The sequence below is a fragment of the Leptosomus discolor genome, chromosome 1, assembly GCF_034619465.1.
Source record: "Leptosomus discolor isolate bLepDis1 chromosome 1, bLepDis1.hap2, whole genome shotgun sequence".
NCBI classification, from domain to species: domain Eukaryota; kingdom Metazoa; phylum Chordata; class Aves; order Leptosomiformes; family Leptosomidae; genus Leptosomus; species Leptosomus discolor.
In genome coordinates, this window is record NC_141391.1 from 143,406,916 (window position 1) to 143,430,017 (window position 23,102).

Genomic DNA, 23,102 nt, shown 5'->3' on the forward strand with positions numbered 1-23,102 from the left:
CAGAGAAAGGCTGCACAGTAGGCAAAGGCAGAGAGAAAAAAGTACATCCATTTATCTGTAATTGGTATAAACGTGGACCAGCACTCATCTCTGTGTCTTCTTATGCCAGACTGACATCTTCCTTTGGCGTTTTAACTGGAAACTAGACTGAAGCAAGCTGGGGGGAAAAAATAATCAAAATAGAGGCGATCATATAAGGCTTTTTAGAGGTTACGATGCGAATTCATAAACGAGGCCTAAATAACAAATCGAAAACACCCCCCCCCCCAAAAAAAAGAAAGACTTTTAATTTGCCGTGTTTTCTCCCATCACACACCCATCACCATCGCAGCCAGCGAGCCTCTGAGGCCTAAACCGCTGTTTATCAGGCGAAAACAAACAGGAGCTGCACTAAGAACGAATAAAACCACGCCAAAACTTACAAAAAATAAAAAGTCGACCTTCCCCACCTCGACCTGGAGACCGCCCCTCGCCCCAGCCACCACCACACAGCCGGCGGAGGAGGCTAGGGAGGATAAAAGCTGTTGGGGGCGGCAGTTGGGGCTGTGACCCTCGGCCTCAGGTGGGCGAGGGCGGGCGGTGAACGGCCGCCGCCGGGCGGGTCCTGCGAGGCGGCGCAGCGCCCGCCTTCGCGGGCGCTGCGCCGCCTCACAGGACCCGCCCGGCCCCTAAGCCCCTCCTAAACCTCCCCGGCCCGCTCTCAGCTTCATCTCTCCTTCCCTTCCCCAGCGCCATGCGGTTCTCTGCTTGCGCCTTGGTGTTCTTGGGGCTCCTGGGGGTCCTGCGCCATGGCGGTGCCTCAGGTGAGTGGCGGGGGGGGGGGAAGACGACGACGACGACTGTGGGCCGTGGCCGCCATTAAGCGGGTGGAGAGCGGCTTGTAGCGGGGAAGAGGTTGTTTTTGGCCGGGTCGGTACCTAGCAGGATAGAGGGGAAGGGGCTTGTTGTGAGGAGGAGCCTGTAGAGCTTTTTTTTTTGGGTGGGGGCGGCTGTCCCAGGCGGCGGTGGGGCGACCTGCCGCTGTCTGGAGGTTTGAGTAAGAGTGAAGATCAAAGCTAAGATGCAGCTGTCTGCGGAGCTGGAGAAGAGTTATATATATTCATGGTTATCTTAATCTTTGATGTGGGCAGGGAGACGCGCCCCCCTCCTCTCCCCCCCCCCCCCCCCCCCCCCACTTTTTTTTTTTTAATTCAGCTTAATTGCTACGTACGCCATCACTTTAACTCTTAGATGGATCTGCTGGACTAATTTTTACTGTGCCATTGCAGTGATATAGTACAGGCTGATGAGTCTGGTGTAGAGTTGTGGTCCTCCTAAGGAAACAAAGTGGCATTTATTACCTATGAGTTTATAAAAGAAAGGGAAGAAGGTTAATAGCAGGTTTGTTGGGCGGGGGGGGTTGACCACATACAGGTGGTCATGGGTTCCTAGCACCGTGCAAATTGTTCATTGAAAACCACTATCCCTATAAAACTAAGGAAATGAGTGAAGCCCCCTAGAATTTGGAGCTTAGTTCCTAAAATTACTTGTTGACTATGCTGATGTAATCTGACTTTATTTGGCATGGGCTTTTTTTTTTTTCTGTAATTCCCCTGTGTTCCTGCATGTGACTGAAATAGGCATCCGGAGGTAGGTTTACTATAGTAAGTACAGCTTGTGAAGATTTAACAGTCACTTTTTTCTGGTTAAGCTTGGCTGTTCAAATAAAGGAAAAAATAATTGGTTTCCTTTCAGAGATAAGCAAGTAGTCCCTTATGTTAGGGCTGATATAAGCCTCCACCTGGTTTTTCTTTACTTTTAAACTTGACCCTATTGAAGCTCAATTCTCCAAAAGGAGAAATCTACTCTTGGGATACTTTGCAAGGCTGCAGGACAGCACTTGGAATCAGTCTCAAGTGTGGAAGACTTCTCCTGCCCTACCCTGAGTCTTATGCCCAAGGTCTCAGTGGAGAGCCAAGTATTCCCTGCTTCTTGCAGGCCCTAGAAACTTAGGCTTGGCAAGCAGGTCTGAGAATGAAGGCTCAGTGTTCTTAGCATCTTTGAATATAAACATGAAAATCTAACAATCAGTTTGTCTCCTGGACTTAATTGAAAATGGGTCACATGTTGAGTAATTTCTTTTTACAGTATGTAAAAAGGCAGAATGAATATGGGACTAAGCTAACTGCTTTGCCTTGAAGGAGTCTGTTGAGGTCTCTCCTTGTAGAATTGAGAGTGGAGGAGGAAAGTATTTTCCTTGTGAAAAGTGACTAAGCTGTGTAGTTTGTGTACTAGTGTCTAGCTGATCATTAGGCCCTTTAAATAAGACGCTTGCTTAATATTCACTTATTTGAAATTGTTTTGTGGTTCTTCGGTCTTGGACACCAGGGTTTGCAGGGGTGGGCTCTGCTGTCTCCTAATACTAGAAGGTTGTGCTTCATTTTAAAAGTACTGATAAGTAAAATCTGTGTATGATGACCTGTATTACCTCTCTGGGGTTCTGATGGGCTGCAGCTCTTCAAATTTATTGTTGGTTTGCTACATCCAAACCAGGTGGTTGAGTTTGGAAAAACTAAAGCAAGTTTATAGTGCAATCAGGATTGAGCAGTGCCCTTCTCATAAAGGGAGTTATCTGGATGAACTTAGTTTGTGCCAGCTGTTTAGCCTATGCAGGGACAACATTTTAAAATAAGAGGTTCACACAAAGCTATTCAGCTGTCTGAATGTATTGGACAGCTGGTCACTTGCATCTTGAAGTGTTATTGCCCAGATGTGCAAGTGACATCTTAATCAACAGTGCCAGCAACGTGACTGAGGCCAGGTCTTGCATGTTCTGGCTGATAACCAAAGTGGATTAGTAAAACTGTAAGCAGGTGAGAGGGGTACTTCCCTCGCTTTTCAGACTGTAGAAGACCTCTAATTCGGGGAACAGAGTAGTCTTCTGGGATGGGAGTGGTGCAGTTGGTGCTAGTGCCACAGAATGTGGCTTATCTGCTTTAAGCATCAAACTGAGCTCTAAGCGTCTGTCTCAATACACATACAGTTAAAGTTGAGAAGCTTTCATAAATCGTCTTGCTTCTTTTGGGGGTAGGGCTGGTGTCTTTATTTGGGGGGTTGCTGGTATGGGAAGGCAGAGACCTTGTAGCAGGACTCTGCTATGCATCCATGTACTCATGGCCTTACCGGTCTGATATAATGTTGCTGCTGGGTTTATTCTGTTAAGCAACTGTATGCTCATGTGTTCCCTACTCAAATTAGTTTTCAGTCTGAGCTTGCATTTAATCTGCATTAAATACCTTCGTGTGAGTCCTTGTTGACTTGCTTCCTACACTGGAAGGTTCTTCTTGCCTCCTAAAGCTTACATAAGGTTATTCTGCATATCCACTGTAAGTTGGTTGGCACAGGGTAGAAATGTTTCCTCTGACTGTAGAGAACCTCTTTGTCTGAGGCAAGCATAATGTTTGAACATGGCTCTATAGGTAAAGACTGTTCCTGTATGGGCAGCAATGGCATTTCTTCAGAGGTGTTCTTTAATGGAAACTGGACTGCTAGGTGTCATTGAAAACCTCACATGCTTAACTGTTTGTTGGTGATGGGGAATGACACTTGACTATTGAAGCCGGAAATGTGGTTTACTTAAAGTGTCAAATGAACTGAGAGCTTGACACTGAATCAGCAGAATGGAAATGGTTCAAGATGGCAGTTGCTTGTTGGGGAAACTGCATGTCACAGGGAAGGGATATTAAATGCTGAGCCTCTATAGAGTTGATTACCTTGTTGTTTAGAGTTAGGAGTAAGGGCTTTTGAGCTCAGAAGAGCTCAGAGAAGTTCAATTCCTTTGCTGCCTTTACAGGTTTTGCCTTTCATGTGGGAGAAAAGATACAAAGTGGAGTGACAGAGTGGACTTGTCTGCCTCTGTTCATCAGTTCTTTTATATGCTGGACTATCTGTGCTCCTGTTCTAGTGTTGGTACTAGTATACCAAGTAATACATGCTCAATTCTGTCTTTGCTCTGTTCTGGCTCAGTTTCCTTTAAGTACGTTTTCAGTTGGTAATCTCTGTAATAGGGGAGGGTTCCTCTTGTATCTAACCCGAAACTACTCTGACATGCAGTGACCACTATACTTCTCCCTACAAGGCAAGGAAGAGGGGATAGCCTGGCATCTTACAAGTGGAGCAATAAAAAAAAGCTAGGATGCCTGGATTTTGTTCCTGGCTTGCTTGCTGGGTCAGCTGCCTCATTTCTGTGGTGGTGTTGTCTTTGCCGTATGTGCTGCTGAACCCGTGGTCCTGTTTGGTGTGCTACATTCAGTGAGATCAAGCTTGCCCATAGGAGAAGCTTGCGTGCTGTGGCCAGTCCTGTGTATTCATGGAGATCTCTGTATCTTTCCTTCAAAGTGTCTTTGACAACACTGAGCTCCGTATGGCTTGGGTAGTCTGATGCCTGTCTGAGAACTTGCAATAGCAATTGGCCTGATGAATTGCAGGTTGGTTAATTTGTCTTGCTCTCCATGCTCCCCTCCTGCCTTGGAGCACCACCAGTGACTTTTTCAAATGACAGAAAAAGACAAGGCTGGAAAGGTGCTGTAGTCTGTGGCCATGTAGCAATTGCTCTTCCAGCAAACTACTTAGAAGGTTCTGATGCTCTGCAGTGCTTATAAACTCTCCTTCTAGTCATCTTTTGAGCCTGGCTGGAAGTGTGGTTCAAGGAGCCTGTGAACAACAAGCTGGAAAATACTTGTCTGGATGTAGCCATTCTCGTTCTTCACCCTGAATCTATGTTGTTCTGTCCAGACTTTGGTTTAAAATGTATGTCACATGCACTGATTTAGGAGCAATTATGCAAACATTAAAGCAATGTAGAACGCCATGCCTTAATTTACCACACTAATTAAACTTGAGAGAGTGCCTCTGACATTTAGAGTCTCATGACCATGTTGAAGTAGTGTCTGCATGTCTTGCTGACGAATCTATTATTTATGCAGAGACCTCTGGGTATGAGTACAGAGTGGAGATGAGAAACAAGACAGAGCAATGCAGGTTTTTTTTTTTTCCCCCTCGATGTAGAGTGTAGAGAGAATGTATATGGTTTCAGCCTTTTCCTTAAAAGAACATCTTGTGGTTCAGGAAGCTGTGCTGAAGTTCTTAAAAGATCAAAGAAAAATATTTTTCCTGCATTCTAAACTTCGACTCCAAACTTCTGAGTGCATGGATGTATAGTCTGTGCCTTTTGAATGCTTTTCTGGTGTGTTGGTTTTTTTTTTTTTTAGCATTCATGCTGCTAGTTGCATTTCTGGTAGAACTCAAGAGGAAGAAAGAGGTCTTGAAGGGGAGGAAATCTGAATGCTGCTCAAGGAACTGTATCGGAAACTGAAGAATACACAAAGCTTTTTTGTAGCTCTAATTTTATGTTAATTACTGTTTGAAAACTTGGAGCAGAAGCTTTTTCTACCTTAACTCAAACTGCAGATGATGGGGCAGAAAAATAGAGACTTTTTTTTTCCACCTAAGTGGTTTATAAGCCTCATATTTCAGTTGGGGTTTTATTGGTGATGCAGTACTACATTAATTGAATTTTGGGTGTGAGCATGTAAGGGTTGAAGTTAGCAAGATGAGATGAGTTAGACTCTTCCTCTGCTTTCTTCCTCTGCTGTGAGGAGTGGAGGAGATGAGGACAGGAGCTCACCTCTGTTTACATATCAAGAGGCAAAGAAGATGGCCAAAGATGCAGTTCATGGCAGGGGAGAGTGAAAAATAGCAGGAAAGGAGTTAGTGCTGGGTACAGTTTCTGATGAGAACTTATCTCATCCCTTTTTTTAGATGGGAGACCACCTGAGTCACCAGCAATGGTGTGTATGGGATGGTGCTGTTGATTACTCTGTGCTTCTGTTGGAGTACTTGACGATATCAACCCTTTACACCAGAAAAGGCAACTTATTGAGGAAGTACTGTGTATGTGTTTTAGGCTTGATAAGCTCTAGTTCTGCTGCACTACTGTGTGCACACAAGGGAATTCAGGGAAAAACCTGAAAGGCATTGTGCATGCTCTGCAAGCATCTAGTCTGCCTGCTAACCACCAGCTGAAGAGGATCTTGTGGCTTCTATACAGCTGCTTCTCTTTCCTCCCTTGCCATCCCCTGTCCCTCGAGAGCCCAGCACAGGGAGAAACCAGGCTTTCTTGCAGGACTTGAATGACAAGCCAAAGCTGATTCTCAGAGAATCTTGTGTTCTAGGTCATATGGTTCTCTTTAAATTTAAAATGACAGTGGATCATGGGGTTATGCTCATTGTAAGAAGAAATGGTCTTGGTTGTGTCTTGGAAAAATTAGTCAGATTATTAGATAACAGGAATTGGCATCCAACAGTCCTAATAATTAAGAGTAGCGTGGGAGTGAAAGACATTTGTGAAATAGCTGGAAGCGGGTAAGTATACATATGTAAACTGCAGATTTGACTCTGTTACAGAAGTTGACTGCAGCTCCCCTGGTCCTTGGGAATTCCTCAGGAAGTGTAACAGGTATTGTGCAAGTCAGCTGGCTAATACAAGCGTACTTGCCTGTTTTTGCCAAAGAGCAGGCAGTCCTCAGTGTCCTGTCTTGTTTACTCCACTGAATGTTACTTGATGTTGACTGCCCTAGCTGGTCAGCTGCAGCTAGTGTCTGTTGCTGATGAGCTCAGCTGTATCAAATACTGAGCTCCCGGCTGCAAGTGCTGCCCCGCGTGTTTAGGTGAGTGCCAGGCTGCATGGCGAGTTCTCTAGCTGTACCTGTTCTTGTAGGTATAGCTCTGTGTGTAGTAGTCTGAAACCTTAATGCAGCTTACAGGATGAGTAGCATAAACCAACATCTTGCTCTGTTCCCAGCTGACTAATATTGGGCTACTGGAAGCTTCCAGGCTCCCCTTGGTAATTGCTTCCCTCTGGACAAAAAAAAAAGTGTCTTCCTTTTTTTGTAATGCAGGTCTTCTTGAGCTGTCCTTGGGAAAATTCAGAAATGTGCTACTTAACCAGACCAATCCAGTGGAAGCTGTAATCAGGAACATTGCAAGCAATGTGACCATCGTTATTTTTCAAGTACATGCCCAGCAAAGCGATGTGGTGATATCATTTGATAAGGTATTGTAAGAGTGTCACTTCTTTCTGTTCTTGAGTGCTACTTTTCTTTCAACAAAGAAGTTGGGTCAAGTACATGTAGGAGTATAGAACTGAAGCTATGGAAGTCATAGGAATATCTTACATGTGTAGCTCTTGGGCAGTATTATTTCAGCTTCAGAAATCCTTTCTTGTACTTGTATGCCATAGCTGCTATTTTGGAGGACCAAATGCTAAAGGAATTTCAGGGCTGGCTTGAAAATGTTTCAAGGCTCTTTGTTCTTGGTGAAAGTGGTGCTTTTGACATGTGACTGCTGACTATTACCCATCTGTTTCTCAAACTAAAACCAGATTCATGATAGGTATTTGCCAGATAACTTATACACTAGATGTGATCACTTTGGGATGTTTAGTTGTCTGCTGTTTATGTGGCTTGGATCTAGCCCCTACAGATACGATGTCTTTGTATTCCAGCTCCTTGTCCTGAATCTAATTCTCCTTTGATGGCACGTGGGGAAATTCCTCCATAGTACTCCAGTGATGGCTGCTACTTCCAGCCAACAGTATAAGCATTCCCACTGCTATACACTAGCCTCAATTTGTCCTGTCATTACTGAGAGGCAATCTAAAATACTGATTTCTTTTCTTTTGGTGGTGGTGCTTTGAGGCTCTAAGTGGTATTTGAGCAGAACATAGACTAAGCTGAAGGTAGCAGATGTACATCTGACGGCTGCTATCCAGTTTCCCTCTCCCCATCAGTATAGATGAGAATATACTGAGTGCCAAGAAGTATCCTGGGAAGCTTAGGAGAGGAATAACCTGTAGCACAAGTCACCCAGCTCAGTCATCTATGTATTGGTGAAATAGGCAGGATTACAGGGCTAAGGCATTACTGTTACACCTATTTTGATTGCTTTTTGTCTTGGCTACTGGTAGAATCTTCTGTCAGTTCAGACCCTCTCTGCATTCATGGGCCTTACCAGGCCAAGGAAAGTGATGCATAAATATGGCTATACTGCTCTTAAGGCTGGCCTGCCTCTAGAGATATGAAGCTGAGCCAGACCTTAAAATCTGCCTGGTCCAAAGTGCTTCCTTACAGTGTTGCATCAGATGAGTGTTCTTCTTGGACAAAGCACATTTTCCATGCTGAAAAACAGATTGGACTGCAGGTCAATTGGTTGTTCCAGCCGTGTGAGTGTGACACTGCCATTGCTGCTTGATCTTTCCTCAAGATTCCTGGTTCTGAAAAGGATGGTGGCTGGTGGGCAGTGGGTCACTAGCTGACCTGGCCCCAAGCGCTTGTTTGGCATGGGTGGTGTTAAGCCAGCTGTCGTACAGTCATCTCCATTCTGGTGGAGATAGTGAGGTGCTTCTGCACTCTGGTTCCCAAAATACCCTTTAGTGACATCTCACAACTTCTTGTGAGGGATATTCCAGTCCTTTTGCACCTTTACTGGTCACTCCATTGCTATGCAGCAATAGACTTCAACTAGCTAGATTTCGCTGCAATTTGTCTGTGATTAACTCTTCAGTAGTCTCAAACTTAATCACTTGGGTTTTTGAGCCTGAGCTAGGCACTGTGTAGTGTCAGAGGCCACTCCCTTTTTTCCAGCTCCTTTTTTCCATCTTCCTTTTTTACCAGCTAGCTAAGGGCCAAGTGCCTCATCTGGGGCAACTGGCACTGAAGTGTGTGCCCTACGGGTTTGCGGCAGGAATGTGACTCCTGTGCAATACATCAAGCTGTGGTAGAAATCTTCTCAAGAAGAACTGCTGGTTTAAGTAACTTGTTTCTGTCCAGAATCCATCTGTGAACAGCTCAGGAACCGGAGTAGACAAAGGACTGGTTTCCATCCTTCGGCCTGAACAGAGCGTGTGTACATGGTACCTTCGGTCACTGGCTACTAGCCAGGTGCTCAGCACAGCTATCTCTATTCCCTATATGGAGAAAGGTATGTTCTTATTTCTTGCTGAGGGATACCAGCTCTGCTTAGTACACACTAACTATGAGATGAAGTGTTGACCTTTCAGAGGGGATATTCTTACATGGTGCAAACATACGATGGAGATGCCAGAAATTCTTTTGAAACAGGCTGAAAAAGTTGATTGCTGCTGAATTGCGAGTTGTGTCTAGGGTGAACTGCATGGTCTTGTCATGACTTCAGCCTTAGAGTAGAAAACTGCTGTGCATATGTATCAGCACCTATCCTAGACTGCAGTGAAACCACTTGTGTTGTCTGCAGGACTAGAACCTGTCAATTTTATGTGCTCAGCAAGCAGACTATGCCTGCAAGTACATGCATTGCTGAGGTCTTAGAACTTTTTTCATGCTGTGTAAGGGAGAAGTAAGAACTACTACGCTATCACTTCTGTGTTCTAGATCCTATTCCTGGAGGCTGCAATCTAGAATTTGACTTGGAAGTGGATCCAAATATTTACCTAGACTATACATTGGTTGATCTACACATCAAGTTCGCCCCTGCAAACTTGGGATATGCCAGGTGTGTGGAAAAACTTCAGTGCGCTCAACAAGACCTTCTTTGTCCTGTATTTGGGCCAAGATCATAAAACAAGATTCCGTTGAAAAGGCTGACCGTCCAGCTGCTGGCAGAAATCTCGTTTGCTGCAACAAACCGAAGTGAATGAAGGAAAGGAGTAGAGGGAGTGGTAATACATGAGAGACAAAAGCTAAGAGGTGTATGTTGTGGGAGACGTTATGCAACTTCATATGTGCAAGCAGTCAGCAAATACTGGATCTTCCTATTCCTCACAGTGACTCAATCAGTTTGAGGAGCAATTGTGTATTATAGCCAGTTTCATTCCTTTACTGTTACTAGAGCATGATAATGACCTAGGGTTTTGTTTAACATTGAGACTTCAAGTTATAAGGCATTATTTCCTGTCTGGTGTCACAGGTGATAGGCAGGGAGTGGGGAAGGCTGTGTTCAAAGCTGTATGTATAGCTTGCACGGAAAAACAAACAGTGACACTGTGATCTTTGGCTGTTGTGACCTCTTGGAATTCTTGTGCTGATTCCTTATGACAACTCATAGGAATCTTCTGTGGATGTAAAGGTAGGTACCAGCACAGACACTACCTGCAACAGAGTAGTTCTATGTAATACTACTGTAGTCTGTGCTCACAAACATTTACAGTCTAGTTTTGAATTAGCTGCTGGTGTTAACTTCTAAAGAGTAGAAGCCAAATACTGCCAACTTGAACAGGTGACTTTTGAAAAATAATGTTAAGACCTGGGGGCTTGTGCTGGCCACATAGCTGATCTTTTTTTAATTGTAGAGGAGCAAACCCACCATCCTGCGATTCAGGGACTGGTCAGAACTCGAGATGGCGACTGCGCTATGATGTCTACCAGTACTTCTTACCAGAGAATGATCTTTCGGAGATGGTACTCATGAACCACATACGAAAGATGTCTGAGGTGCAAAGCATCAAGGCTAATGGTGTTAAAGTAAGTCTGAAGCACTGGTGTACCAGGCCTGTGGCAGTGGCACAGCCTTAAGTGTTGTTGGTTTGTTGTGGTTTTTTTCCCTCCCCTGTGTTTATTGTCTTTGAGTGGTGACATAAGCAAGCTGATAATGCTTCAGGCTTCTTACTTCTGTCTGGGATATCTGGCTAGGCGGTCTACAGTGAGTTATGCATGCAAACTGGCAACCCTTCTCTCTGGGGATAGAGGTGGCTAGTTAGCACTGCTTGAAATGTGGCAGAATTGAGGCTTCTTGCAGTGGGCTCTGATATTGGGTAGATGTTAGTGACTGGTCTGTGACATGTTTCTGTCTTGCACTCTTTTTCTCAATTAAACAAGCTCTTAGTGGTGGTGTCTTCCTGGCTGCTGAATACTACTTTAGCAACATGCTCCCTCAGTGATGTTGAGGACAGCTTGCCTATAGCAATGCTGCCACTGAGTGCTTGTAAATCCAGAAGTCAAGCCACTTCTGCCAAAGACTGATACGGTCTCCTACAATGCCTGATAGATGGTGGGGTCTGGCGTCCTCAGATGCTGAGAATTGGACAGGGAATGCAAGGAGGGAAAGAGGGAGGAGAGTATAGTGGGACTGGACTAGAAATGGGTTCCATTTGGAGTGGCATAGAGACATCTGGTATGCAAGAGCAAACACTTGCTGCATGTTTACCTGCCCCCCAGCAATGAGACTGGAAGGGACAGAGGGGAGAATCATAGTGGCTGTGACCTGTCTGGCCTTGCTGAGGAGTAGAAGTGCCTGCCTTAAGAGGCCAGACCTGGGTTAGTAGACTTGACAGGAAAACGGAACTGTCTCCTCAAATGGGAAGGAGCAAAATATAGGAGTGAGAGAATCTTCTGCCCTGTCAGAAAACATAATGATGTTGGAGGAAGTGGAGTCTGTCCTGTGAGCCTTTAACGCTTCAAGTGGTTATGCTGAGAGGGTTCAGAGCAAGAGAGCTCTTGCCTGCAGTTCTTGCTGATTGTCATCTTTGAGCTGCTGAGTGTGCCTCAGCTGTATGGACACATCAAAATGCCAACTGTGACGAGCAGTTCCTTGCAATTAATAATATTCTCTAATGTTCCAGATGCTTACGCTGACCAGTGATGACAAGACCAATGTCTACTTTTCCTTGCTTCCTGGACAAGGTGTGATCTACAACGTCATAGTATGGGATCCTCTCTGGAATACTTCTGCTTCATACGTACCTGTGCATACATACGCCTGCAGCTTTGCTGACCTGGTGGATAACTGCTCTTCTCTCAGTAAGTTAGGACTTGTACATCCTTGCCAGCTCATTTCAAGCTTGTTGCGCTCCAACATGCTGAGTGGTGCTTTTGAGATTTTCTTTTTTTTTTAAATGTGTGAAGGAGCTCTTTGTTCCACCCTAGATATATTTTGTTACTTTATGACAGAGTCTACTTCTTGACTGAGGAGAAATTCTAGAATAATGGAGGAAAACTAAGGAGAACTATTAGCAATTGAAGGTTTAACTGAATGGCGGTTTAATACGTGGCTTGCAAATATATAGTTTTCAACTCTGTCATGCCACTCTGGCTTTTTCCATTTGAACTGGATACGTAATCTTAAATCGCTTGTAGGTCTGTAGATGCTGCATGTGAAACTAAGCTAATAAAACACAAACTAGGTTAGGGTCCAGCCTGATTTTTTTTGAACTGTGCTGGTGCTAACAGGAATCAGTAGCTTACAAATATTTTGAAAGAAGACAGTTGCCTAAAATAAGCATAAAAATGATGTCAGCAATAACAAAATGACTACAGAGTCAGTTGTGCTGCTTTGTACAAAGCTATGTAATGATAGAATTTGAGCAGAAGAGCAGCAAAGCTGCCACTCCCATTATGACTGTGGAAGGGACAAGAATAATAGGTAGAATACGGTTCATAAAGTTTGTCAAGATTACTTTCTTATATACTGTAACACAAGTAACTGCTGTCAAGCTCTGTGGTGTCTTATACAACAAATGATCTAGGCTAAACTCCTCTAATTCAGAGAATGAGGAAAATGTGGTTTACTTTTTTCAAGTAGCTTAAATACCAGTAAGAACTTGCCTAGGAGACAGAGGTGAGCCATACTGGGATGCTGATGGTCCTTTCTGTTGCATGGAAAATGTATTAAAGGGTGATTATGGTGAAGGTTGCAGTGGTAAAGACTGTAGCTGCTGCCTGGGTCACTAATCCTGTATGACTGATTTTCATAGGTCATTGAATGTCCTTTTTTTTAAAGCTGGGCAGAGAATTTTCAGGTAAAGTTGTATCAGTATTCTAAACAGCAGGTTACAGCTACTTAACTGTTGTTACAGAAACTTAAGTCTTTTGAATAAGGAGGAAGCTCTTGATTTCTTAATCGGCCTGGAACTACTTCAGTATTCTGTTGGAGATCCTGTCAAGATAACTGTTAGTTCAGGCATTGCAGATCTGCTCACATGGTGTGTCTGAAGGAGTGGCAGCTATTAAGTTGTCAGTGGCAGCAACCTTACCTTAGTCTCCTTGTTGGCACCACTAGGCAGAATGCTCTAGTAACCCTTTCTTTCTTCTTGTAGGCAGACTCTCTACCAAAGTATTCTTCACTGCTCTTGCTGTTCTTGGTCTCTTCACTTGCTTTTTTGGACACAGATTCTGGAAAACAGGTACTGAATGTTGTTGTTCTTCTCCTAAGTCTGGTTAGAGCTCCATAGGTGTAACTTGCTGTAACTTAGAATGGTGCGTTATTACCAAGAATCACTTGACAGCAATTACATGCCAGTTAGGTCCCCTGCTTTGCTTGTACAGGATCAGAGCTTTTAAGTGCAGAGCAGGAAGTTTCTGGTATGCAAAGAACACAAGCGTAGAACCAGTGTGCCTGCTGGGCAATATAAACATGTAATTTTTTGACTATTTGAAGTGCTTGAGGACACACCTTTCCAGAACAAAGTGTTGTCTGGCTTTCCTTTTGTGCTTCTCGGACAGTGAGCTGATGTGTTCTTTCCCTGTTGTAACATGAAGATGTCTGAGGAAGTACCGAAGTAGGCTTGGTATGAAGTGATATGACTGCATACTAAATCTTTTTTCCTTGTTCTCTAGGCTTATTCTTCATGGGCTTCATAGTCTCAGGATTCTTCTTCTTTGTATTCGTTACAAGGGTAACTGGCCTTGGTTATGATGGTGAGTAGATGTGTCGGGACAGCCCGCACTCTTCCCAGAATATTGTTATGCTTCCCTTAAGTAAAATATCAGTCGTGCTTGTAGCTGGCCAGCCTTAGGAAGGATAGGAGGATGATACCTGGGTATTAGAACTGAGCTCAGATTGCCATAATAGCTGAATATACAACAGAGTAACTGTTGCTTCCGACATCAGATAGCAATGCAGAATTAATAGCTGCAACTATAAAAGACAAATTTAAGTATCTATCTAAGGAAGATACACATTTTTAGAAACTCTGGAAACTTGCAACATACTTATTTCGTGATGGGTGCACCTCTGTTTCCGATAAAATGCAGATTTAATCTGTAAAATGGAAGTGGAACGGGTGCACCCTGCTTGTTGGACTAGCAAGAATTAGTTCCTTTTAGTCTTTGTCCTACCTCATGTAGTTACTTTTGGTTTTGATAGATATGCTTTAGCTGTTGCAACCCTAACTGCCCTGGGAACTGGGGTACTAATGTACATAGTAGCAAGACCTATGCCACTCTTTGGAGTCTGAGGGAAATGCATGAAGCAAATACTGATACTCTTGTTTGGAGCTTTGCAGAAAGTTTTTGTTAGGTAACAATCAACCAGGTAAGCAAAGCTACTGAGTGTGTCATTGCAGTAGCTGAAGCTTTCAGAGTGTTGGAATTTCCCCTTTTCTTTTTCAGTGCGTCTTATTTTGACAGCAGTAGCCGGAATTATTGGAGGGCTGTTCCTGGTTGCAAGCTGGTGGAGATTTGGCTCGGTTCTACTCTGTATGTTTATTATTGGACTTGTGTTGGGATTTCTCTTTTCATCGACGGTCTTCTTTACTCCACTAGGTATGCACTGAAATACTCTGCTGCAAAGTGCTGGCTATGGAGTGATGTGTTCCTGCTGTATTGCAGGGACACTGCAAGGTTCCAAGATGAATCACAGAATGTTAGGGGTTGGAAGGGACCTAAAAAGATCATCTAGTCCAACCCCCCCCTTCCCCCCCCAGCTAGAGTAGGGATGCCACTCTATGTAGAGTAGGGATGCCACTCTATGTAGAGTAGGGATGCCACTCTATGTAGAGTAGGGATGCCACTCTATGTAGAGTAGGGATGCCACTCTATGTAGAGTAGGGATGCCACTCTATGTAGAGTAGGGATGCCACTCTATGTAGAGTAGGGATGCCACTCTATGTAGAGTAGGGATGCCACTCTATGTAGAGTAGGGATGCCACTCTATGTAGAGTAGGGATGCCACTCTATGTAGAGTAGGGATGCCACTCTATGTAGAGTAGGGATGCCACTCTATGTAGAGTAGGGATGCCACTCTATGTAGAGTAGGGATGCCACTCTATGTAGAGTAGGGATGCCACTCTATGTAGAGTAGGGATGCCACTCTATGTAGAGTAGGGATGCCACTCTATGTAGAGTAGGGATGCCACTCTATGTAGAGTAGGGATGCCACTCTATGTAGAGTAGGGATGCCACTCTATGTAGAGTAGGGATGCCACTCTATGTAGAGTAGGGATGCCACTCTATGTAGAGTAGGGATGCCACTCTATGTAGAGTAGGGATGCCACTCTATGTAGAGTAGGGATGCCACTCTATGTAGAGTAGGGATGCCACTCTATGTAGAGTAGGGATGCCACTCCCTGGCTTATCTTAGTGTGATATTTAACTTTCCAGTGTTGGGAGGAATAGAAATGTGCCTGAAGCCTTCTTTCAGGTGTGCTGTAATTAAAACTGCTCTGGGAATTTGCACTGGTGGGAAGAGGGAACTGCTTATTCTGCAGAGAACTTGCTGAGGCTCCTCCTACCTAAGCGGCATGCCATCTTGGCAGTCTGTGACACCAGCTCTGCTCCAGACAAGTACTTGCTGTGTCTCTTCTTCTCTATCCAGAAGTAACAGTGGAAAATCTGTAGTCTAACTTGGAGGCTTGGGGCATAAAGGCATCATGGTTACCTTTCGCCATACCACAGTGCTCTGGGAGCACTGCACTCTGAGTCAAACTTGTATTTGCATCTGGATTGACATCATCAGGGTCTTTAGAATGACTTTGAGAGAAAGACAAGTTGCTTAAAAGCAAGCAAGGCTGCTGAGCTGGAATCCCTCTGGGACATCAGAACATCAACCACAGTGCTTTCTGCATTGTAACTTTAAATCTTAAAACTCTTCTGCTTAAGATCCCTTGGTGGGACAGTTCTTCAGTCTCCAGTCATCTGTGTTTGACTCAAGCCATAATTCTCTGATAATCCATGCAGTCCGTGGTTGCTCTTCGTTAAAGTAAAACAGTGACTCAGCTGGAGGTCAGCTTGTCCCCTCTGTTTAATTGACAGGCCTTAGAAAGCAGGGGGAGCAAAGTAGTGTTTGAGTGACTTAATTACTCTCATGAAAGCCATACAAGTTTGTTGCCTTGTGGTGTTGTGATGGCTGCGCTTTGATCATACCCTACAGTCAAACTTGCATAGATGAAGGTTTATAGATTATAAACCTATACAGGCAACAGAATGGCTTCTTATTGGGCAGAATTACTCTGGTACTTTTGATTCTTCCCAGGTGAGTAGCGTATACCTCAAAAAAAAAAAAGCTTTGTTTCATGAACAAGATCTGCTGTCCCAACTTAGAGTACAGGACCTATAATCAACTAGGGCAGTCTTTTTTCTTTTTTCTGTTCCTGCGTTGTAACACAGTTACTCAAAACATCTTAAACAATCAACACTTGAGCTCAAAAGCTGAATGTAGAGTCTTTGGGAGGGAAAAAAGCTCACCCCCAACCACTTACAAAGAAGGAAATGTTTTACTAACTAGTAATTACATGTGGAATATGATGTCTTTGCAGGAGACTACAGGGTCTTCCGTGATGATGTGGTGTTTTGGGTGACCTTTTGTTCTGTAGCCTTGATGATTCCAGTGCTTTTTGTTGGCTGTCCAAGAATTGTAAGTAATCTACACTGAAATCTCAGGAGGAGGGAGGAAGGGGTGTCAGGCTTATTAATGCAAAATGTAGTCCTGTGGGATATGTATAGAAAACTTAACAGCTCCGTGAAGCTCAGCACAGGACCAGCTCTAGGGAATTCCTGTTCAGCCCTGCTTGTGCTAAAGGGTCCATGAGCAAAGGACTGGCTCTTTGCAGGGTTGCACGTAGCATCCACTGACACTTGCATTTAGTTGACTTCTGCTGTCTTAACGGGATGCCTGGATAACAGGTGTGTGCAGCCAGTTTCTTGTAGAAGAACTGACACAAAATAGTGCCTTAAGGAGGTGGGGAATAAAGTGTTTATCGGTCTCCTAAAGCTGTGGTTTTTCACCCCCTCTAGCTGAACATACTGGCCTCTGGAATAGTAGGCTCTTACGCAGTGATCCTGGCTATTGCTTGCTATGTGTACACGAGTCTTGCTTACATCACCTTAGACCTACTCAGAAGGGTCCTCAATGATTACTTCAACAGAGCTTACACCAATGTGCCTTTTCAAACAAATGGTGAGTATTGCTCTTAAGACTTCTTTTTCCTAAACAAAAAACACTGCCTCTTTGATTCTATTGTGCAAACAGTGAGTGAGGGTGGAAAGGGAAGAAAGGAGAACACAGCAACTGCAGTGTTGAGATTTAACACCCGGATGATAAACTCTAATCCTCCAAAAGAAATAATGAGCAGACTCAAAGGCATCGCCTTCCAGTAGGTGTTATGTGACAAAGGCCCTTGTGACATGTGCTTCTCAGGCTTGAACTGCCACCTTGCTGATGGGTTTGCAGAGTGGGCAGTCAAAAGGCCTGATAGGGTGACTGAACAGGCTCCTCTCAGCTCCATGTATGTTCTTGCCTCTGCATGGAATTAGCCTAGGCACGTGAGGATGTAGAGACAATACTTCATTCCTTTCTGTTGCTAAACTTGTTCAGTGTTTGTGCTTGGGAAAGGAAGGTTCTACTTTGATACAGGAATGTTTGTTTTCTTTCTTTCAGACTTCATTATCCTGTCAGTGTGGACAATGCTGGCCCTCAGCGGTATAACTGTGCAGCTTCGTCGAGAGAGAAGTGAAGTGCCCTTCCCGCCGCACCCCTATCTCACCTGGAAGCGGGAAAGGGAGCGCAGAAGCACCAATGTCTTAGACCCTAGCCATCATATCCCTCCCCTAAGAGAGAGGATCCATAACAAGCTACTGCATATCAAAGAGTTTTTTCAGAAAGAGCAGCCGGCTGGTGAGAGAACTCCATTGCTTTTGTAACCTGCCAAATAACTGGTGGGAACAGAGGAAGAATCTAGGAATGGCAAGATGAGTGATCACCAGCAAACCAGCCAGTGGTGCAGGATTTACCACTGCCTATTTGTCCTGCTTAAGAGGGTCATATTTGCCTGACCTGGAAGAAAAGTTATCTGTCCGGTACACTACATGCTGTTTTGTGATGCTTTCCTCAGCCTGCTGTAACATGCGTATGTCTAACTGCAGAATCTTGTACTGATGGTCAAGTACAGGTATTTTTCTTGTGATGATCTAGTTGGTTTAGGTATGTGAAGTCTAAAACAGCTTTTAGAAGGCAACATGTACAATGCTGGTTCTTACCTCGCAGTGTGGAAACCACTGCTGAAATATTGCCGGACTTGCTCCCGAAGGTGAGCAGTCTGTCAGACTCTGAGGGCTGGAGAGATAAGGACCATGCACAGAAGGACTTCTTTTAGCAGGAGCTGAAGTATCACCTTCTAATATCGGTACAAATTGTGTGGCTGCAGACACAGTTGTTCCCAAGAAGTATTACTGAACCTTGCAAGCTAAACTGAGTGACTTGAATTTTAAACTGCACTGAATTAACTGTTGTAAGTGTGCACACTGGAGCTCAGGAAGTGGACCTGATCTGAGACAAGAAGACTTTCTCCCTTGCTTTTGGATGGTTCTGTAGCAAGCTGGTCATCTGGTCTCTGTGCAGAGATGACTGCTAAGAGAACACGAGAGGTTTGCCTCCTTGTTTGCTTTCTGGACAGCCTGTGTCTTGTTTCTACTCTGGTATAATATATTTTTTGATGGTGCTGTCATAAAAGAAACAACCTAAATAAGCTCTTTGTAGCCAATGGCAGTTGTGTTTTTTTTTTCCTGGAATTGGTTGAAACACTAACTACTCTTATTTTTTTCATCAATAGATCTTTCAGGTTTGCCTTGTAAGGGGTGAAAACAGCATCCAGCTAGCAAAACACTGAGCGGTACCCCCTTGCTGACTGAATGTGTCCCTTACTGATTTGGATTGCATCTGCCCAAAGCAGAATGTAGTGTAAAACCAGACAGGGGATTACTTTTGTGTTCAGTGGAGGATTGCAATCTTATCTGGTGGCTTTACTCACTTCCTTTAAAAATAAAACAAACAGCCACATCCAAAAGGCAAACTGGAGCATTGTGGCTTTGGCTCATGTAAATGCACAAGCAGTCCTGAGGCTGTACTTGGTTTTACCTGCCCCCCATGCCCCATTCTGGTCTTCACGTTCAGTGTTTACGTGGTGATCTGTCATGCATTAAAGGATGGTTGAAGACTTGTGTCCTATATCTTGGTACGGGTTATAGTGGCTCTTCCTTATTCTTCTTACTGTCTCTGTACCTTTTAGTGTGGGCAGCAAAGCCCACATAGTCCTTTCTGGCTGAAGGTGAACGGCTGTCACCTGAGTGGAACCACCATGAGCAAACAACCTAGTGGTGGAAACTTAAGTTCTTAGCCATCACTTTAAATTCTTGGTAGTAAGTATGTAAGAAACAACTCTTTGTAAGGAAATGGGCAAAAGAACTTTATCTGGGAAATTTAGTTGAAAGTTAAAACAACCTGGCAATAGAAAGGAATTAATGACTTTAAAGAAAAATGGGTGTAAGTCTTTTTAAGGAGTGAGAGCTTAATGGCATAGTATCTGAGGTGGCTGAGCTCACGTGATGTTTAGAGAGACAAATCCCACCGTTGCTTGGAACTGGAACATCGGTCTCAAACAGCAGAGCAAGGCTGAAATCCTGCAGTTTGGGTCTTGCTTCACTGTGCTGTTGTGTGGCACATGGAGTAAATGAGGAGCTTTCCCTGGCCTCTGGCAGACCGATGCTTGCTGACTGCCCTTACTGCACCGATACTGAGCATGTCTTTGCTGTGTTTGATGGCAAGTAGCAAACACTTATTTGGTATACAAATGCTCTTAGACATGTTTATCTTGTGTTTTTTATAACTGCTGTGATTAACACTGTGGAAGAAACAAGTTGAACTCTAATTTTCTATATCTTTTATAATAAAGATGTCTTTTGAAAGACTTTTGGAACTAAAGGGGTCTCTCTTGAATTCAATGGTGCTTTTACATCATAGCTTCTGCCTTTGGTATTGTAGGGATAGTTTGTTTTGAGAAATTTCTTAGCCCCTCAAGGGATGAGGTAGGGGAGGAGCTTAGCTGACCTGTTGTAAGGACTTACTGTAGTTGCAGTGACACCCAGAGGCTGAGAGTGTGGTTATGTGCTGTATGAAGCTAGTGAGGAAGTGCATGGTCCAAGGTGTCTTCTCTTGTGGCATCATCAGATGAGGTTCTAGGGGACAAAGGAGTCGTTGTCATCTGCTTCTTGAGTGGAAACTAGTCTGCAAGATCGTGGAGGAAGTCTGTGGCAGAACTGGGCTTTGAACTTTTTTTTTTTCCTCCCCTAAGATTGTGACTTGGAGATTCTGACATTTTTTTTTTAATACTGCTAAGAGGTAGTATGGGAATTTTCTTTCACATGCTGTAAGCCATAGTGAGTAACAGTGATGATAATCAGAATGTACTGACTGATCCTCTGGGGTGTTGAAGAGGTAATTTTCAAGGCTTTTTTTGTGTACCCCCTGAGACAGTTGCCAAAGGAAAATGGGATCCTACCCTGCTATGCCTCTGTTCTGACTGCAGAATCTCTTGTTGGAAGCATTTACTGCCTTGCTGTTTTGCTAGCTTAAAATAATGCTCCTGGGGAATCTGAATCTAAACTCTATTCTTCTAGGTAGTGGTTCCCCTGTGAAATCAAGTGTTTCAAAGCTTCATGTGAGCTGAAGCTTTCTGGACTGTGATGATGATCTACTTCCTGCTGTTGTAGAGGATTCTCCTGCCACGATGGCTCCGGTATGCTTCTTGCACTGAGTTTTCTGCAGTCTTTTCTGCACTAATAATGCTGCAATGATCGCATCATGGTATTTGTCTTGGCTGCTTGTAGAGCTTTCCCAGATCTGCATGTGTTCCAGTCCTGCCTCAAATCTGCAGGAGAACTCTCTTCCTCCTCCTCTCCCTCACACCCGTGCGAACTTGTGCTGCAGCTTGTTGCACTGCTAGAAGTGGACACGAGGACCCTGACTTTGTCAAAGAAACAGACCTTCCTTTGTTCTTGTGTCTCCTTCCTCACTTTAGAGACACAAACCCGGCCTGACTGCTGCTTCATGGGGTGCTACATGTGTAAGGCAGCTTGCCTGCCTGCTTCCCTGAATGTTCAGAGAGCATGACTGAAAACAGAAGCAAATCGTGCTTCCCATAGGTGTATTTTGGAGGAGAGGAAGACAAACCCTCCCCTCTCCCAAGTTTTGCATTTTGATTTCAGAGCAGGTTATGGGGAGTTACAGAAAGGGCCCACAAAATAAATGTTCCTTTGTCATCTCTGCAGTCATGTATCCTGTGCAAGCAGCTTTCCTTACTGGGAGGAATGGTGTGGTGTAGATCTTCCAATCTAGTAGTCCATGCTGCTAGTCCTTGTTAAGAAGAAAAGGTACTGGTTGTTCTTGGATCTTCTCAACTGGTAAAAATATTGCATACATCAGGTTATAAAGCACTTGAAACCATTTTGAGGGCCCAGCTGCTGGGTACCATGGGAAACCCATGGTAGAGGCTTCTGAGAATGTTTTTTGTTAGTGTTAAGCTTTGCTTAACACCATCGCCGTTTGTGGCTGCAGGCCTGGCTTTGGGAAACCTAAGCAGAATGCAGACTTTGTGGAGCGCCAGTCTGAAACAAAATCTCAGTCCTATAAAATACCCGAGCTGGCTGACATCTTTCTGCTCTTGCTGTCAGAGAGACTTTAACATGACCTGGCTTGTTTGGTGGCTTGCTTTCAAGCTGTTTTGTTTTCCTGTGTCTGAGGCACTTAGTCATTACCAAACCTGTATGAAACTGTCCCAAGCAACTGGATACCAAAACAGAGGGTAAAACGGTGTTTAGTTTAAAACTGCTTGAGGACCAAAATCCTGTTCTTACATGGCACAGACATCAGCAACTCTTCAGGAGGGTGGATTTTTTTAATTAGAGGCTAAGGACTGAACCTGGCTAACAGGTAGGTTGTAGTGGTAAAACTGCTGATGCTCCTAGCAAGGGCCTGGTCGTGGAGCTCAGCCAACCGCAGTGACCTCTGGTGGCATTCATTGGGTTTGGGTAGGAGAGAAAGTGTTTTGTAATTTGCCGGTTTGGGCGCTGTGTGTTGCAGACAGAAGAATGGGACCCTCTGTCTCTGCTCTGGTCTCTCCTGTGTCCAGTGTGAGATCTGTTCCACACTGCTGCTCTCCGGCTGAGACAGCTGCTGCTGCTGCTCTTGGGTGAGCTGGTGAGCTCTGCTCACAGAGAAAACATTCTCCTCCTCTATCAGATCTCCTTAAGTAGGCCCTAATGTATTTTTTTAACTTTATTTAATTTTTAGGGGACTGCGTTGGCACACTCACGCTCCTAACCCTGAAGTGTGAGGGGTATTGGCTTGTAGCGTCTAGGCAGCAGGCTGGGTTAAGACCCCCAAAATCATCCCTCGGCATTGCAGACCTTGTAGCTATTGCTCATCCATGACATCTTCCTTCCTGTTTCCCTAACTAGTGCTGAGTTACTCTTACCCAGCCTTTGCTTTCCTTTGCAGTGGCAAAAGAAATGAGGCCTAAAGGATTTCTTTGGTCCCCCTCTGTGTCTGTCTCCTCCTCCAACCTGGAACACTGTGCAAAAATGGCCTTCCCAAAGCCTTCCTTTCGTAAGCTTTCATTGACACTTCTCACCCCAGCGAGGCTTTTCAGCTTTCCTTCTGCCCTTGCCTAGAGCTGTCCTTTATCTGAAAATGCTTCTGAAAAACAGGAAGCCCCTCCTGATAAATTAGCACGCCCCATCTGAAAATGTGCATTCTTCACTAAGCCTGGGAGCTTTCTGTCTCTCTCCCTTCAGAACTGGCAGCAGCGGGCTGTCAGTTTGCGTGTGATCTTTGTGGTGGTACTTGTGGTCAGTTTTAATAAGACTTTGGTTTCTGGCTTCTGTCTTGGTTCGAAAGACAGGTGTCTGCCGAGGAAGGCAGGAGCCTCCCTTGAAATGGAAAATGCAACCCCCTTCCCTCCAAATTATTATAATTTTGAAATTAAGGGGCCTTCAGGCAAAGATATGGGGAATAGGAACAACAGTTCTTTATTTTTATATTTT

The 23,102-nt window shown here is 44.3% G+C and overlaps 1 protein-coding gene across 2 annotated transcripts; it reads left to right on the forward strand.

Annotated features, from left to right (window-relative positions):
- Nucleotides 1–696: 696 nt before the first annotated feature.
- Nucleotides 697–19,983, forward strand: TM7SF3 (transmembrane 7 superfamily member 3). 2 transcript variants are annotated; one of them, XM_086479015.1, is made up of 12 exons: nt 697–803; nt 6,939–7,093; nt 8,868–9,018; nt 9,447–9,567; nt 10,364–10,535; nt 11,633–11,814; nt 13,110–13,192; nt 13,626–13,706; nt 14,400–14,552; nt 16,544–16,641; nt 17,022–17,184; nt 17,665–19,983. In XM_086479015.1, exons 1-12 carry the CDS (start codon nt 734–736, stop codon nt 17,925–17,927), a joined length of 1,692 nt encoding a protein of 563 aa, XP_086335141.1. In that variant the 5' UTR covers nt 697–733; the 3' UTR covers nt 17,928–19,983. The 2 variants fall into 2 exon arrangements, with proteins under 2 accessions (XP_086335141.1, XP_086335132.1); XM_086479006.1 differs by having other exon boundaries at nt 11,633–11,810; nt 13,106–13,192.
- Nucleotides 19,984–23,102: the final 3,119 nt, after the last annotated feature.

Bases quoted from the DNA above. Each gene is read 5' to 3' on its own strand.
- TM7SF3 (XM_086479015.1), top strand. From the start codon at position 734: ATGCGGTTCTCTGCTTGCGCCTTGGTGTTCTTGGGGCTCCTGGGGGTC. The intron at 9,568-10,363 runs GTGTGTGGAAAA...TTTTAATTGTAG, and splicing joins GCAAACTTGGGATATGCCAG to AGGAGCAAACCCACCATCCT. The intron at 14,553-16,543 runs GTATGCACTGAA...ATGTCTTTGCAG, and splicing joins GGTCTTCTTTACTCCACTAG to GAGACTACAGGGTCTTCCGT.